At 47.0% G+C, this 17,091-nt stretch overlaps 1 protein-coding gene across 3 annotated transcripts in view; it reads right to left on the bottom strand.

Annotated features, from left to right (window-relative positions):
• The window catches only part of CDC50B (cell division cycle 50 P4-ATPase accessory subunit B), a 272,588-nt gene that overhangs the window by 189,286 nt on the left and 66,211 nt on the right, over positions 1-17,091 (bottom strand). For all 3 annotated transcript variants that reach the window (XM_086956405.1, XM_086956404.1, XM_086956402.1), the window contains exon 2: positions 2,381-2,590. In XM_086956405.1, coding sequence (XP_086812531.1) covers positions 2,381-2,575 — 195 coding nt within the window. In that variant the 5' untranslated portion in view covers positions 2,576-2,590. The remainder of the gene's footprint in view (positions 1-2,380; positions 2,591-17,091) is intronic.

The raw sequence follows: 17,091 nt of genomic DNA, 5'->3' as shown, positions 1-17,091 counted from the left end.
AGTGATGACGAATTGATTGCTGATCAAGATATTGAAGAAGTGAGGCCAACTTGAAGATAACTCACAGGTGTATTCTGTGAAAATTCTCAAAGAGGGGTTAAGCCTCCTTAATTAAAAATGGCTGATAAAAGAGTTACTGGAAACTCGAAAATAAGTTGTATAAAGACATGTTGTAGGTGATGCGTATGTAGTGTATTGATAGTACTTGTAGTATGGCTAGGACTGACAATAACAATACCGTACTTGATGGCTGCTAAACACAATGACACTAGTATACACGGAAAGATAGCGCATCACAAACAAGATAGAGTAGACTTAGAAGCACCAGATGAGATAGAATTACATCACCTTAGAAATAGAAATACAACTGAAATGAATGTATTTGCTAGTCTATTAGTACATTATGTAGAGACTATGCTTATTAGTGATTGTTATGTCTGTATGAAATTACTTATTTCTGTAGCTGAAGGCGTTACCTACCATAATTTACCCCTGACCTATGGCATTTCCTGTAGCATATTAACCAGTTTGTTTTATAAAACTGGAAGATTGCAGTATTATTCTAACATAGATGTTATTTTTCCTGAAATTCCTATACGTAGAAGAATTAATCCTGTCCTTAGTGCTAAAGATGCCCAATTCTTTGGTGAATTTTCCCTAACAATGAAAGAAATAGATATATCTAATGCACACAAAGGACAATCTAACATGTAATTTACACAAAGAAGAAAAGGTATTTTTAAACTTAGTAGAGAAAAGGAGACAGGATTTGGATAGGAGAGCCACTGAAACGAAACCCCAGATACCCCAGATACCCAAATGGGCTGAAAGGGAGGAATTTAAGGTAACTGGCAAACCTCATGCTGCTATGTCTTTGGACTTTAAAAAGATGGGGAAAATCTGTCTCCATAGAAAGAAAACTGAGTATAACAATGTATTCATCGGTTCCAATGAATGTGCACACAATTTCCTCATATTTGTGGGTTGGTGACTAAAAGGGATAACTGATCCAGTATTTCCTGGAGTCTATTACATTTGTGGGAACAAAGCTTACTTTAAGCTGCCTGATCATTGGTATGGGAGTTGCTATTTCGGAATAGTATTCCTAAAGGTATACCATTTAAAAAGAATCACTGGAAGCAATGAACACGAAAATGAACTAACAAGTTATAAAAGAGCTAGTTTTGCAGAAATTGTAGGCGATATGTTTAGTGCATTGATACCTTCAATGGGAGTGGTTCTGAATACTCAAAGAATCTGCAAATTGTCTACAGTGGTAGATCGCTTATCGACTGACACTTCTGGAGGATTCTTATTGATCAATACCAAACTGGTTACGATCAGATCATTGGTTTTACAAAATCCCAGTTAACAATGTATGAAGGTGTTACTGTGATTTCTTACAAACTTTATGTCCTACTGGTTATATTCTTGTTTGTAAAATTGATGGTCACGAGATTGTGGCCTTTATTCATTTGACTCGGAAAATCTTTCATAGATAAAGGGTTTAAAACTTTTCCCAGAGTCTGTGGTTATTACAGAAAACATAATTGTGTTTGAATACTACCCGTTTATTCTAACTCTCTGATTCACAGGACTTCTAGTAAGGTGACAAGGATTGGTAAGTCATGGTTTACAGGTATAAGTCCTAAATCAAACCTCTGGGCAAACTGATAGGGTGACTAAATTAGTAACCGGTTAGGCAGGACTGCTAGTTCAAAGTGTGAATGTTGTATGGGCCCAAGGTGAGTGTGGTAAAATTGAGCTAGTATGTCCCTGCGCGCTCTATAATATGTACAGCTTATGTCTTCATGTTGCTACATTCAACCACAGTGGCCAAGGTCCATTGACCTTTCAAAAGCCATCAAGATTTCCCAAAGGATGAAATCTGTAATGTGGGTGTTTAGTCTTAAATACAATCCTTGGCTAATCCTCTGTCTCCTGCACACTTAACAAGCACTTTCTGGGTAACACTTAACAGATTATCATTGAAAACTCTTTAGTTATATACTGCACATCATTGAGACAACAGAATTGTGACATTCTACTTAACATTATACTCGAGTACATTTGCCTGACAGACGAAAGACTTGCGCTATGTGCACACATCTATCTTCACCATTATTCACTAAGTTGCATATAATCTAGTCTATCCAAAATGGAAAATAGAACCCACTATAATCAAGGCTCATTTCATTAGCAAAAAGGCATGAAGTCCACTTTTTTCTACACATGAAATAAAGAAACCACACCAGATCCTGTACAATTCTGCAGAGAATCAGCTGTGTGCCTCAGGTGAACAAGCATGTATTACTACCCTTTCCCTTTATGAAAATGACCTTTAATTTCTACAAATGTGTCTGTCAGGGGACCCACATACCGTTTGTTCTTGAATGTTGTTAGAGGAGTAGTATAGTCCAACTCCAATACCAATAAACAGAAATCCAAAGATAAAGAAAATAGGAATAACTATGCCAGCTGAAAGAAGTGGCTGCCAGGCCGGAAGCCTCTGTTGTGTGAATGCAGTGTTATCAGGTCTGTTTTCCAGCAGTTCTGCAGTCTTCTTGCTTGACATGTCTGGACACAATTCCTAAAGACAAAAAGTGTTCATAGACTTATTATCCCATTGTTTTACAATTATGTATTGTTGATCAACTTACAATGTATGCCACTGAAAGTATAGCATAGGAGGTTATCAAGTTTTTATGAACTAAACATTGATCTGCAATTGAACACATAAGACCATCTCAAAATGCACTCCATTTAGAAGGGAAATAATTTATTTTATTGTTTTCTTTTTCAGAGTGCACAGGTAGTGTCTTTGACACTTATGGATTGGAGATGAATTGTTAGGGGGGGGGAGATTTATGTGAAAATTAAAATTCTAATTGGGTTCCATTGCTTCCATGGGCCACCCTCTTACTGCACTTCCCAGATCCCTCTCCAGGTCTTACTTGTTCGCCCCTTCTCTCTACAAGATTCCTTTTCCTTGTTTTCTTTGTAACTTTTCGATATTCAGGGTCTCTTGGTTGTAGGATAGATAGTTTCACATAATGCTGCTGAGAAGTCACCTCTTGAACTTCCACTCCATGTTGAAAGTGAATGGGAGTTATTAGACATAGGATATAAAATGCTTAAGAATCATGCATGTCCTTCCTCTATTTCAATAATAGAAAAAGATTTTAATGATTTCTTGTTACATCAAGTTTCTAGGAAGCTGTACGTTCCTATACACCATGGTATATAAGCCTGCATATCAGTGTTGTATCACTTGCTCAAAGAAGAAGTTCTCGTTTCTCCTTGTGGTATTACGTGCCTACCCCAATATTTAACAAGTCCCATCAGAGTTGTCTATCAGGGCCAGACTGGGAACCAAAACCGGCCCTGGTAAAGTGCTCGGCAGCCCCCCCACCCCCACCTGGGGGTGTTGTGGGTGCCACCGAGCTTTTTGTCAAGGCCGGTTTTCTGCCGATTTTGTTACAGGGCCGATTTTGCAGCTATGCTGCAAAAACGGCCCTGTAACAAAAACGGCCCCCAGGGGTCCCAAACCAGCCCCCACCCGTGCGGCGCACCGGGGGATTGCCCGGTGCCAGCTACGGCCAGTCCGGCCCTGTTGGCTATTCGCAAATGATTAGACAACAAAAACAACAATGGATCAAAGGACCAACACAAATGCTTTTTACACATTGGTTAATTGGCCGGGTGGCATTTCCATTTAAAACCTCCTGTTCGCTTTTTTGTACCACTGGGACAAACCATATGCAAATAAGTTGCACCCATCCACAAGCTACAACCCAGACCACATTCTCTATACACAATAAAATCAGAAACCTAAGATAAGTTTTGGACTTCTCAAGTTCCTTCTAGGAGATTTAGCTTGAGTCCCTCTGCACAACACCAGAATCCTATTGGAGGATATCCCACCTACTTGGGTGTCCTACTGCAACAATATGAAAAGAGATGGAAAGAAATGCTTTACCCAATACTTTACTTCCAATCATGGAATGCGGTCTCAAGTGGCCACATCTGTTATGTTTTGTTTCCTATGGCTTGAGAAGGCATGGTCTTACAAAAGAATTGCATTTTAACTTAGACTTTCATGTATCTTTACATACATGTACATTCCATACCAGGGAGAATCAGACTCCATTTGGTTGCCAAGAGTATGTGCTTGGTCACTAGGTTATGATAAATGAGCAGTCTCTCGGCAATGGAAGGAGCGGTTGATTGATCTTATTTGGAACTTTGGGTCCCACTGACAGGCATGCCATCGTCATTCATCATAGAATAGAATACATAAAATGCTTTGGATAGCTTCTGTACTTTGTACTGCTACAGCCACACCTTGCGATGGGTTTGAGATTCAGTAATGTGCAACAACAATATTAATGGACCCACATCTCAGGAACACCTTCACACAGCCCCAGTGCTGCAGAATGGCACAGCTACTTCTAGTCCAATTAAGCTGTGATGCCACACTGATAGAAGCTGGCGTTCCAGCGCGCACCGTTGTTGTCAAGTGCGTGACCTGGACCCCCCTGCTCCCACATTAGGCCATGAAAGGACACCGTCCGAGACAGCCCTGCTCACCCCTTAGTAGCTTGACAGGAGCAGCCAGGCTGATCTCCAAGGTGCGAGTGTTCAGTATGTGCAACCACGCCCACAGCAATCCTAATGAGGTCACCACAAATGGACTCCACACGAGTTTGAATAAAAGGAGTATACTTTATATAAAAAGATATATGAAATGACCATGCGATACAACTTCCACGTATATACACTGGGTAATATTGTTTCCGGTGGGTTGAGCGGTCCTAATCCCCCACCCACCTCTTCTAACCAAGTTACACTGACTTTTAACAGTTTTCAACAGGTTAGGTACATCGTATCACTAGATTCACACATGTTGTAATATACCAGGAATACTGCACTACTTAACAATGGGTTCCTGTACAGTGCTACAGTGAAACAATGCAATGCGTAGCACCTAGATCATGTACCGAGTCAACACAAGATAATGTAACTGTTCGCTACCAGCATGCCCTGTTCAAGGAAGGAATACAGTAATGCATCACACTGCAATTACGTACAGTGCGATAAGAAAACAATGCAATGCGTATCACCACCAGCATGCCCTGTTCAAGGAAGGAATAAGGTAATGCGTCTCAGTGCAATTCAGTACAGTGCAGTAAACAACCAATGCAGTGCGCTACACTATGATCCTGTATCCTGCAAGAGAAACATACCGTAGTGTGTATCGCACTAACCTTTGAGTTCGTTAAGCACCTCTAGTGACAGATGGTGTTCAATAGTTCGATAGTTTATTATCAGCACATATACAAAGTGCTATAGAACTGATTTTAGAAGTTGTGCGACCGTTTGCCTCAAACACGGATCAACAATGACACCCAAGATCCGCTCCAGGGCCCTAGCCCCTGTACTGCCCCGTCCGGGACCAGCACGGATCGAGATCTGGGCCGGCAACAGGTGCACACAGCTGCCAGCAGTGAGAGTGTCCCTCCGGGCCCGCACCCCGCCCCAGGCAGTGATCCACTTTACTAGTGGGGGTGAGGGACACTTCTTTGAGCAAGTGATACAACACTTCCAGTTATACCCCTCTTTGTCTTTGAAGTTACCTTTCGCTCAGGTGTCCCAGACCCCTCCCTAAATATGTGTTGCGTATCCCACCCTCCCCCCACCATCCCCCGCTCCCAGTGTCAAGTCCTCTCTTTGATACTGGGGGCCTGGATGTTTAATCACTCAGAGGGAGATGGGTCTATTGTTTTGTGGCTCTGACCCAGGCTCTTCACCTTGCAAAGCCTCTCCTTCTCCCCGCTACAGGTGCAGGGCAGCCTGGCCCAGTCTCCCCCCTCCCCTGGGGCACGACCTCCATTAGCCTTTCTCACCTCTCCCAGATCCAGGCAGACTATTCCCATTCTGCTGAGACACACAAAAAGGTCTAAAGCACAAACTCTGCCATTCTCTCAAACAGCAGTTTCTGGACCGCTACCCGAAAGATGCGTTATGACGCTGTGAGTTCAGACATAACAAACTTCACTGTTCTATTTCCAATTCTTGGGAAACTAGGCTAACAATACTACACCCAGCCTCCCCCATTCTGTCCAATGGGCAGGATGGCCTTTCACCAGGGAAAATGAAATGGAGTATTTTCCACTGTCAGGGCTTAGTACCTACATGGCACTGCACCCTGCCTAGGGGTTATCCAGGAAGTCCTACAGGGGTGCCCCATGTATATGAAAAAAGGGAAAGTAACGCCTGACAAGTGGTAGCACTTGTCAGGACAACATGCTAATTTAGCATAATGCGCACAGGTCCTCCACTGAAGACCTGTATTCCCTCTGCGCATTCCTTTTGTACTAGCTCTGACACACACTGAGCACATCACTTAGGGATCTTGCCAGTAAGGCAAACAATCGGAGACAACCAATCGCCACTATAATTTATACAGGGAACATATTTACTTGCACAGTGATTGGCAGTGACAAGTACCTACAGCATCTAAATTCACAACTCTCTGTCAGGAAAACGGTCTAGGGGAAAAGTAAAAAGTTTAAGTGAACTTTAGCCAACAAGGCCATGTCCAACACACACTATAAACCATGAAATAATGTTTCAGTGAAGTTTGAACTTCCACTGAGGGGATGTTACTGGCAGGTCCCACACAGCTTCCGATTATCTCTTTGCAAGTAAGATAAGGGTTCTCCCAATAATGTTACAGCGGATCTCAAATAAAAATATTTTGGAAGCACCCCTCTCAACTTCACCTGAGGTACTGTTTTCCATCAAGCCAAACATTTATGATGTTGACTGCATTCGCCCAGATTGGTTGAGGAGTCTCACCACTGCCTGGGACATTCTTTAATACTCCGTCATTCATTATCTTGAATAATTATAGAAACAAACTTGTCATTTTGCATGCATCTTCTAAAATGTCTTCTCCCAGTAAATCCTAGTGTTACTTCTGAACTCTATTACCACTGCAACGTTACAAGAAACCTATTTCTCCTGAATATAAACTTGCTATACTGTTTAAAACTAGAGCTTCTGAAATCCCATCAGTACAAAAATGTCAGCGTTTCTAGGCCAGTCGTGGAAAATATTCCTGATCTCAAGAATTTATAGTTCTGTAATTTTTCCTATTTGCTGGAATAGTAAAGTGTAGCAAAAGTGAGTGATCGAAGAGCAGATGAGAAAGGAGGTCCCAATTGGTATGTTAAGACATGTGACCCTTAAATGTTTTCTTGTACATATTGGGTTAGAAACAATAAAGCTAACAAGCATTTGCAATGCAATAGGTCTCGCATTAGAAAGTTTGAGGTATTGGTCTTGTAAATTACACATTTTTTATTTATGTGTTGGTTTTAAAAATAGCGAAATTAATAGCTTTGTCATTTACAAGGCCAATAATTGTATCTTTTGCAAATGTGGCACCTATAGCATTTGTAATGCAAAATATTTTGTATTTACGTGACTTAGATGTATTGATATTACAAATAACAATGGCTTTTAATTTTTTTTAAATAATTAATACTTAAATAAAAGTTAATGTAATTTAAAATGGCAATAGCCTAAACTTTTGTAAATAACTTTTGTGAAGATTATGTTGTTGAGTGTATTTTATTGTGACGAAAATCCAAGAACAGAAGTGAAATATTAACATCTTTTTGTGACATTTGTAATGAAGCTTGAAACATTGAAAGAACATATATGAACCAGTTGTTGAATGCTTGCACAGATTGATGCTGTGGCGTTCAGTGATGCTGTGGTGGCGCATAGTGATGTTGTGGTGCCCCTGAGTGATGCGTTGGTGGTGCTGAGTGATGCGATAGATAGAGAGAGGGTGATATATAGATAGAGTGAGGGTGATATATAGATAGAGTGAGGGCGATAGTTAGAGTGAGGGCGATAGTTAGAGTGAGGGCGATAGATAGAGTGAGGAGAGGGGAGATGCAGGGGAGAGAGGGGAGTGAGGAGAGAGGGGAGTGAGGAGAGAGGGGAGTGAGGAGAGAGGGGAGTGAGGAGAGAGGGGAGTGAGGTGAGAAGGGAGTGAGGCGAGAAGGGAGTGAGGACAGAGGGGGATGGGAGAGAGGGATTGGAGAGTGGAGAGAGGGGAGAGAGGGATTGGAGAGTGAGGAGAGGTGAGAGGGAGGAGAGGGGAGAGTGAGGAGAGGTGAGAGTGAGGAGAGGTGAGAGTGAGGAGAGGTGAGAGTGAAAAGAGTGGAGAGGGAAGAGTGAAGTGAGAGGGGTGAGTGAGGAGAGAGGGAGGGGTGAGTAAAAAGAGGGGTGAGTGAAAAGAGGGGGAGGGGAGAGAGGAGAGAGCGGAGAGTAAGGAGAGAGGGAAGAGGGGAGGGGTGGGGGAGAGGGGAGGGGAGGGAAGATGAGAGAGAGGTGAGGGGAGAGAGGAGAGAGGGGGAGGTAGAGAGGAGAAGAGTGAGGAGAGAGAGGAATTGGTGAAAGGGGAGAGTGGTGAGGGGGGAGAGTGGTGAGGGGGAGATTGATGAGAGAGGATAGAGTGGTGAGAGAGGAGAAAGTGGGGGAGTGGGGATAGTGAGGAGAGGGGAGAGGTAGAGAAGAGAGGGGAGAGGTAGAGAAGAGAGGGGAGAGGTAGAGAAGAGGTGAGAGGTAGAGAAGAGGGGAGAGAGGGGAGAGGGAGGAGAGAGGAGAGGGAGGAGAGGGGAGAGAGGGAGGTAAGAGAGGGAGGGGAGAGTGGAGGGAGGGTAGAGTGGGGAGAGTGGTGAGAGGGAGAGTGGAGAGTGGTGAGAGGGTAGAGTGGTGAGAGGGGAGAGGGAGGGAGTGGAGAGTGGTGAGAGGAGAGAGTGGTGTGAGAGGAGAGAGTGAGGAGAGTGAGGATAGTGAGGAGAGGGGAGATTGAGGTGAGAGGGGAGGGGAGAGTGGTGAGAGACGGAAAAGTGGTGAGAGGGGAGAGTGTGAAGAGTGAGGGGAGAGATAAGAGGGGAGAGAGGGGAGAAGTGAGAGGAGACAGGAGAGGGGAGAACAGAGAGGAGAGTGGGGAGACTGAGGAGAGGGGAGAGTGAGGATAGAGGGAGTGGAGAGAGGGAGGGGAGAGGGGGTGAGGAGAGAGGGGGGAGTGGAGAGTGAGGAGAGAGGGGAGAGTAAGGAGAGAGGGGAGAGTAAGGAGAGAGGGGAGAGTAAGGAGAGAGGGAAGAGGGGAGGGGAGAGAGGGGCGGGATTTCTGCAGTGACTGATAGCCGAGAAGGCCGGTCAGCAGAGAAGAAGAGCGTGTGGTCTTGGAAGAGGGAGGGAAGCGGAGAGAGGGAGGGAAGAAGAGGTGCTGGGGGAAGAGGGGCCCAGGCGGTCTTGTGAAACTCGAGCTGCAGTACCAGTGGGGGAGGGACAGCAACACTGAAATGTTGTTGTTTTTCAACAAAACATTTGGGAGCAAACCTGGCGGGCTCGAGCAGGGGCATGGAGAGGGCATTTTAGAAGGAGTGATGCCTAGGTGAATTAATCAAATTGGTGACGCAGCAGGAGGTGGTGCGGTACGGACGTCGAGTCAACAAAAAAAACTAGTTGGAATGAAGTGACTGATAGCCGAGAAGGCCGGTCAGCAGGTCTTGGAAGAGGGAGGGAGGCATTCCAATGAAGTGTGGTGCGAGGCGTGGGGGGCGCGGGAGGGGTAGCAGGGGACCAAGTACACAAAAAAAGTAACCTCAACAATTCAAGTGTCCTCTAACCCCTGCATAGGGTAGAGAAAATATGCAACATAATCTTTGTGAAAAAATTAACGAAAGAAAATGAAAGTACTGACAAGTATAGTGTATTTCAACACCATGCTATGTGAAATATTCCTTAAAAGGAGAAATATGCCGTAGCTGCTACAATAATAACCCAATGTTCCACAGGAGTAGTTAAGCACGACCCTACAAATATAATATGTAAATGTAAAACCCTTCTCCCAATATTGAAAAATCGCTCACTATTCATGCTTATCAAAAGAAATCTTACCAACAATAACAAGAAGATAAAGGGTTGTAGCGTCGATAATAGGCTCAGGAGATGGAGAATACTGCCAAGTAAATATAATAATAAATATAATAAAAAGGAGTCAGTAAAAAAACAGTAATGGAATTCGGTATGAGATACGAGTGAAATATTTATGAATGACAGATGACGACTTGTCTAACAAGTCGGCAGCTCTGGCGCTTACTCCACATCCTCTCCTTCTAAGAAACAGTGGTGGAAAACCCATATTATTGGTTACAGAGCTAACCTAAATGGGGAAGAATAATCCAGAGTCCAAGAGAACTCCTTTGTTTATGACTGAATTAGAAGTAACGCAAAGTGCTCCCGGAGATGGGCCCTTTGAGCAGCATGACAAATGTAGTGCTGCTTAAAGGGCAGTCAGCAGACATCCATTTCGCATGTTGGAGGCAGCTAAGCACCTTGCTTCTGGTTTTTGTTTCTTTGTGGATAAACGCTGCTAACTCTACAATGCAAAGGTGTCTGGTAAAACGCAAGTTTTCAAAGGTAGCATTGATTCGCATTAAATGAACCTCTTCATCATGGAATTCAACTGTGGAACCGATTACGGCCTTTCTGGGACAGCCGTGGGCGTCTGCAAACGGGGGGATTCCTGCCCCCTACGGCACAGAAGCCGCAGCAGGCCAGCAACCGAACCACCAATGTCAACGCGCTAAGAGCCGCCCATTAAACTGGCATTCGCATCAGCGCACACATTGTGGATAGCTTTGATCGACCCTCGGGGTGCTATAAATCACATTGCAGCACTTTTCCCTGTGCACATCCGAGGTCAGGCCTTCGCCCTCCGACCCTAAAAGCAGTTTTGATAGCAGGATTGGTTTTAAAGCGTGCATGAAAAGCAGCGGTGTCAGATGTGTAAGTCTTTACTCGTTTATGTAAGCTAGAGAGGGTGCTCATACTTTTAGGAGCTGGTGAAGGGCACAGAGCGACGGGCGGGGGTGGCCCGATAGGTCAGAGATGCAACACTCAGCGGAGGCGGGGGTCACTGTGTGGTGGTGTGACACAGGCCAGGGCGTTTTCAATTTTCTTCCATCGCATGAGAAGACGGACTAAAAGTGGGCGCGTCACACCAATGGAAATACGTCGAAGTGAGCCATTTTTTGACACAGCAGCATAGAAGAGTATGCTTCATGTGCATGCTTATCCACGCTGAGAAGCACTAGCAGCGCCAACAGGTCTGAACTCTGGGTACCTCCAGTGTCCGTTTCCTGTCTTTGGTTCCGGACCAACTCTGGGGAAGGCTTCATTCTAACAACGCTGCACTTGGTGTAATGCATTGTATTGATGTGGTTATTGTGTCCGAGTGTAACTGTCCTTAAACAAGGAAAGGAGAGGAATGAGAGGGTAAGAGCCGTTTGTTAAAATAATGGTTTTCAGCAAGTGAGGAGGAGCGAGACAGAGATGAAGAGGAGGAAAGGGGGAGGGGCAGCGGCAGAGCAAGAGAAGTGGACACTGACTGTTGTTGATAGAAAGAAGAGGAAACGAAACGAGAGACGGCCTAGCGGCCGTCAAAGTGAAAGCCGTGGGCAGTGAATAAACTAGGGGAGGAGAAATGCCTGAGGCACAGCGCATGCTTGGGGATGCCTGTGGGAGGGAGGCTGGTGGCTTTGATGTGCACATGCTTTTTAGGTCAATGCGCTTGCGCATTGAGCTTGCTTTTCACGGGCACAGAATCAAATCGCCCGATGGTTAAGCTCTGGTTGAGCCCCAGTATCTCTCGCAAGCTCAATGCGCAAGCGCATTGACAGGCGAGACCTAAAAAACAAGTACAAATGGAAGCCAGAGCAGTGGAAGGACACACAGTTGAATTAGGAAGCAGTACTTAGGCCAGTCTCCAGGGGAGGGACAAACGCAGGAAGAGGAATGTGAAGCTGGAGCGCACTCACAAAGAGAAGTAATGAAATTACAGGAACTATGAAGCCAATTAATGGTAACCAATGAAGCAGTGTGTAAGCCACCTGTAAGCTAACAAAATGTTTTGCAAGCGACAGCATGTGTGCAGTGTCAGACGAGACCTAAAAAAGGCAAGATAAGAAGAAAGGAGGTGAGGGAGAAATAAGAAAGCAGTGACAAAGCAAGAATGCTAGGATGCTAAAGGACTTGCATGAGTGACTTTAAAATACAAGCAGTATAGGGCAGTGAAAGAAAGAAGCGTTCAGAGAAATCAAAACGTGGCTGCCTGCAGGGACAGAGGTGGGCTCCTAAAGAAATTATGATCCTTGCACTTTTATTTATTTTTACAAAGCCTGCCAGCATTCTCCTTTTTGCTGCAGCCAGCCCACTTAAGGGCAGTATCATGGGCGAATGCCAGAGGCAGTAAACACGAGTCTGAAAAGCAGGTTTATGTTCCTACTTCTGCCTTCTTGTCCCAGGAGAGTAAGGGGAACACGACGGGCAAGTCAGTTGTAGCACCTGCCCCTGAAAGTCCAGGCTACACTCAAATATTCTTCTTTTCATTTTAAGGAATTCGTAACTATTGCGCCTCGTTTATTCTCGAAAAATACGTCATTTCCATTTCAAACTCTGCAATATTATTCCCTCATTGCTTTGTATTTTGTATTATGGCTTAGAATGTATATTCCCAGACAGCACTACGTGAAGATTCTGTTTGCATCATGGTTGCATAGAATGTATCTGCATCCCTCTCTTTTCGATCTTCCATCACTTACCCTGAATTTGTTGACTATACGTATTTGGTGCATTTTTGGTTATCAGTTTCATTCTTGTTATTCTCCAGTGGGATACATACAGTTCTTCAACTTCACCACGCCGGGGTGCAGAGATACATTATCTGGGTTCCTGTCTTGGTAGACATCCGCCCTGCCCCGGGGTCATTCCTCCCGCGACCGCAGCAAACACCTTCCTACCTGCCTACATGAGTCACTTCTCTCTCCTCGCCTGAACCGCTGCTAAGTCCCAGAGGAGCTCTCAGTTCAGCTGTTTCCGATTTTGACTTTCTTTCGTGTCGTCATCTGCGAGGGCGGGGCTTGAAAGGGAAGCTGGGCCGAGCCTTCACTGCATTGGGAAACATAGAAAGTACGGGAAACGGCAGGGCTCCAGGCGGAGTGACGGAAACAGGACTACCGAAGAGAAAAAGAAAGTGACAGAACCTGTAAACCTGCAGGCAGAGCGCGAGAGACAGACGAAAAAAGGGTGGGACAGGACAGGGAGGATTGCCGTGTGCCTCACAGACCAGAGAGTGAGACCAGAGCCGAGGAGCACACGTAAGGGCAGCTGGAGGCGCTGTGTCCGAAGCAGAGAGGATGGCAGCTCCTGCCGCGGGGGTGCCAAGACCCGCACCCCAGCTGATACTGGACATTCCTGCCTGGGTGCTGGAACAGTTCTGCCGGACAATGGACTGCCTGTCGGACAACAGCTGGATGCTCTTCGGTGAGACCCCCCCATCCTGTGTCCCTCATACCTGTTTAGCCACCTGTATCTCTTACCCTCCCTACGCGTTACCAACCTCTCCACCTCTTATACCCCCCACGCTCCATCTCTCATTAACCTTGTGCCTCCTGTAACCAGAACTTTAACGTTGCCAAGGTCCATGTATGAGTAGCGTATCCAGTCCTTGGTTTCTTTGCAACCTGGGATTTGAAGTAAGGGATTTAAGTGTGCAGGACCGGTGCTGAATCTAACAAGAATGAAACGAACTGCTGCACGCGCACCAGCGCGAGACACCGCAAAAACGATCCCGTTCCCCAGGTTCAGGCGTGAGTAGTGCACGAGGTTGGAGAGCTCGAGACGCCGCCGTGAGCGTGCACGTAAGCAGGGGAGGATCGCCGGAGAAGACATGGAGCCTGATGCCGATGCCGAGACTGACACGCGGAAAGAGCCAGGTGAGTGGGGGTGTGTGGTATTGGTGGGGGAATGTGTGTGTGCATGTGTCTGAGTGTGCCGCTTAGTTGTGTGGGGTGGGGGGGGGGGGGGGGTGGGGGGGGTTCTGTGCGCTCCTCTGTGTGTGTGTGTGTGTGTGCGCGTGATTGAGAGGCGAGAGGCTGCCTTGCTGTGCACAGTTGGAGCAAGAGATGTGCACGGCTGGGGGGGCGGGGCCAGGGGGCGCGTCCACGAGGTGTAATCGGCGCTCGTGGCCAGATCTAGGTCGCTTCACAAGGAACTCGGTAACAATAGGTCGAGAGCTCGACCTAAAAAAGGATTTAATATATACATGGAGGCTTGTAATTAAGGACATTAATTTTCAGATATATTTCTGGGATGATTACATCAGGAATTTGAGGTAGGGAAATGAACGCAAAGGTGTCTATTTTCCACGTATTTAGGCTTCAACCGGAGATGTCCATTTCACGACAAAAAAGGCATTGCCTTCCCTAGCCATTTTGTACTCTCTTGAAGTTTATCAGTTTTAAGATACACTATATAAGCAGGATTCAGAAATCGAAGAAAGGCAAGTAAAAACAGTAAATAAATTCTCACCAGTATTCAAACACGACATGGACTGAATCAGAAACAGGGGTGTGGCTAAAAAGCCGAGGAGGATGGACTCATGAGCCTGGAGCTCTGCGCCGAGCCAGTTGTTTATCCTGTGTCGGGAGGCGGTGATCAGGCTCAGAGGACGAGAGATTGCCAACGCTAACCCAGGGAGGCTCAGGCGGCGGTCCTGGGCGAGATTGGGCCCCCACCGTGACTGGGGACCGAGTAAAGAGAAGCACCCGGCCTGCGCTTTCTCAAAATGGTGCCAGCCGCTGCAGATCGGCGCTTGTAGGGCAATGAAAGCACGGAACGGAATCGGCTCCCGGGGGTTGAGGGATCTGTGGAGTGTGCCCTGTTGAACCCACCTGCATCCACTGTGGGACCCCCGGGGTGCAGGATGAGCGAATGCTACGGAGGATCGTCCGCTGCGAGGGCTGTGGGAATGCCTGATAGAGCCACGGACAGAGGAGCTGAGGGGAGCGGTGGTGGGGCGGAGCGCACCAGCCCAGGTGAGCGGTGACCCGAGGGGGCCTGGTGGCGCCTGCCCTGCCCAGGACCTGTAGTGTGCGCACTAGTTGATGCACGTCACGTCTACGTGACGTGCGGCGGCCATGTTGGCGGCGATGCGCGCGCAGCTGCAGATTGCGCGCCGAGAGAGACAGACGGCAGCGCCGGCCGGCGCTCCTCAACTACTTGTTAAGTTACCAATAAACACCTTATCTAGTACATCTGGTATCCAGCGTGTCATTGGAGATTGCATACTTCACAGTGGCGACGAGGGTGGGATTACCAGCCAGCCAACACGGAAAAAAAAAAAAACGGACCCTCCACGTGGGCACCACCAGGGAAGGCAGGCCTCCAGCCTACCCAGATCTCGACACAGAGCTGCCCTGCACAGCCAGTGTGACCGACGGCGCAGGGAGACACGGCAGAACACAACTAATAAGGTACGACGAGTTGAGGAGCGTGGCAGTGCCACGGCCAACTATAGAGGCGACGAAGAAGTTAGAGAGGCAGCACAGACGCCCCACAGCAGATAGGCCTTGCGTACTAATTTCCCGCGACACCGCGTCGGGGAGGAACAGCGCTGGCTACCAAAGAGGAGGAGGCGGGGACTAGCATTGAGGGTCCCCAGGAAGACACCAACACAGAAGAGAAGGACAGCACCCCAGGGAGTCCCTCCAGCAAAGACATCAAAGCAACAACGACCAGAGAGGTGAAAATGATCACACCAGCAGGTTATGCAATTGCACCAGTGCAATTCCTACCGAAACCTGGAGACCCACTGATGAAGTGGGAGGACTGGAAAGAATACATAGATAATTTCATAGGGGTCCTGGAGGATGAGAACGAAGAAAAATTCACTCCACAAAGGAAGAAACGTATACTGTTACTGAACTTGGGACCGGAAGGACTCAGAATTTACAAGAGCCTCGTGCCCAAGCAGAGAGATAGCTCTGATGATGACGTGTATGCCCATGCAGTTGAAAACTTGGACGAACGATATCGCCCCGCAATCTGTGTATCAGTGGACAGATTCAATTTCCAGCAGAGGAAACAACGGGCGGGAGAATCCATAGAAGAATATGTAGCGGCCTTGAGGAAGCTGGCGGCCACGTGCAAATACGCCCTGTGGGAAGACGAATTCATCAAGGACCAGATTGTGATGCACACAACGAGCACGAATGTACAGGACAAGTTATGGGCAAGCGGCGACACCAAACTCAAGGACGTTTTGGTCATCATCAAAAGGGCGGAACTAGCAGGGAGGTGCGCTGATGCGACCAAGAAAGACGTAGCGACCCCAACCATGGTGAATAGGATACAAGAGGAAGATCACCGCAGAGACCAGAGAAGCAAGAACCCAGTACCCAAAGGAACCAACAGATGGCAAGGGAATTCAGGCCAGCAAGGGAAGCAGATAAGCAGTGACGGCAAGAAAACGTGCTATAGGTGCGGAAGTTGGTCCCACGAGGCACATGACAGGAGATGTCCGGCGTTCCGGGCCAAGTGCCTACACTGCGGCATCATAGGCCACTATGAGAAGGTGTGCCGGAAGAAGCTATCCAAAGGCGTGGTGAAATGTGTTGACCAAGGCGAAGAAGATCAGGAGGAGGTTGCAGAGGAAGATGTGGTCACCGTCCTATGCATATACGACCAGGTATTGAGCGTGGATGGGAAGAGGTCAACCAAACCCGTCCTGGAAATGTCAATGGGTGGCATCACCATCACCGTAGTGGCGGACACAGGTTCCCCATTCACCATTATTCAACGGGCAGTGTGGGAGGAAGCATTCAAACCGAAGCTGGGCCCAGAGCTGGAGAGACTAGACATTAGACCGGTCACATACAATGGCGATCGTATTCCGATGGTAGGGTTCCGACGCCTGATGTTTGAATTCAGGGGCCGATCAGCATGGTGCAAGCTGTACGTTGCAGAGAGGGGACCCTCCGTCGTGGGATGGCTAGACCAGGGCGACCTAGGTATAAAGTTGGATCCAGGAGGGAAGGAGCAAATATTGCTCACAGAACTGGAGGAATGGCCAAGACAAATGGAAAGTGAACTACCCAAAGGTATTCGGAGGCACGGTGGGAAGGATGGAGAAATTCCAACACAAGATCGTGCTCAAGGAAG

This window comes from Lissotriton vulgaris, chromosome 2_1 (genome assembly GCF_964263255.1).
Source record: "Lissotriton vulgaris chromosome 2_1, aLisVul1.2, whole genome shotgun sequence".
NCBI lineage: Eukaryota > Metazoa > Chordata > Amphibia > Caudata > Salamandridae > Lissotriton > Lissotriton vulgaris.
This window is presented reverse-complemented; position numbering and strand designations above follow the sequence as displayed.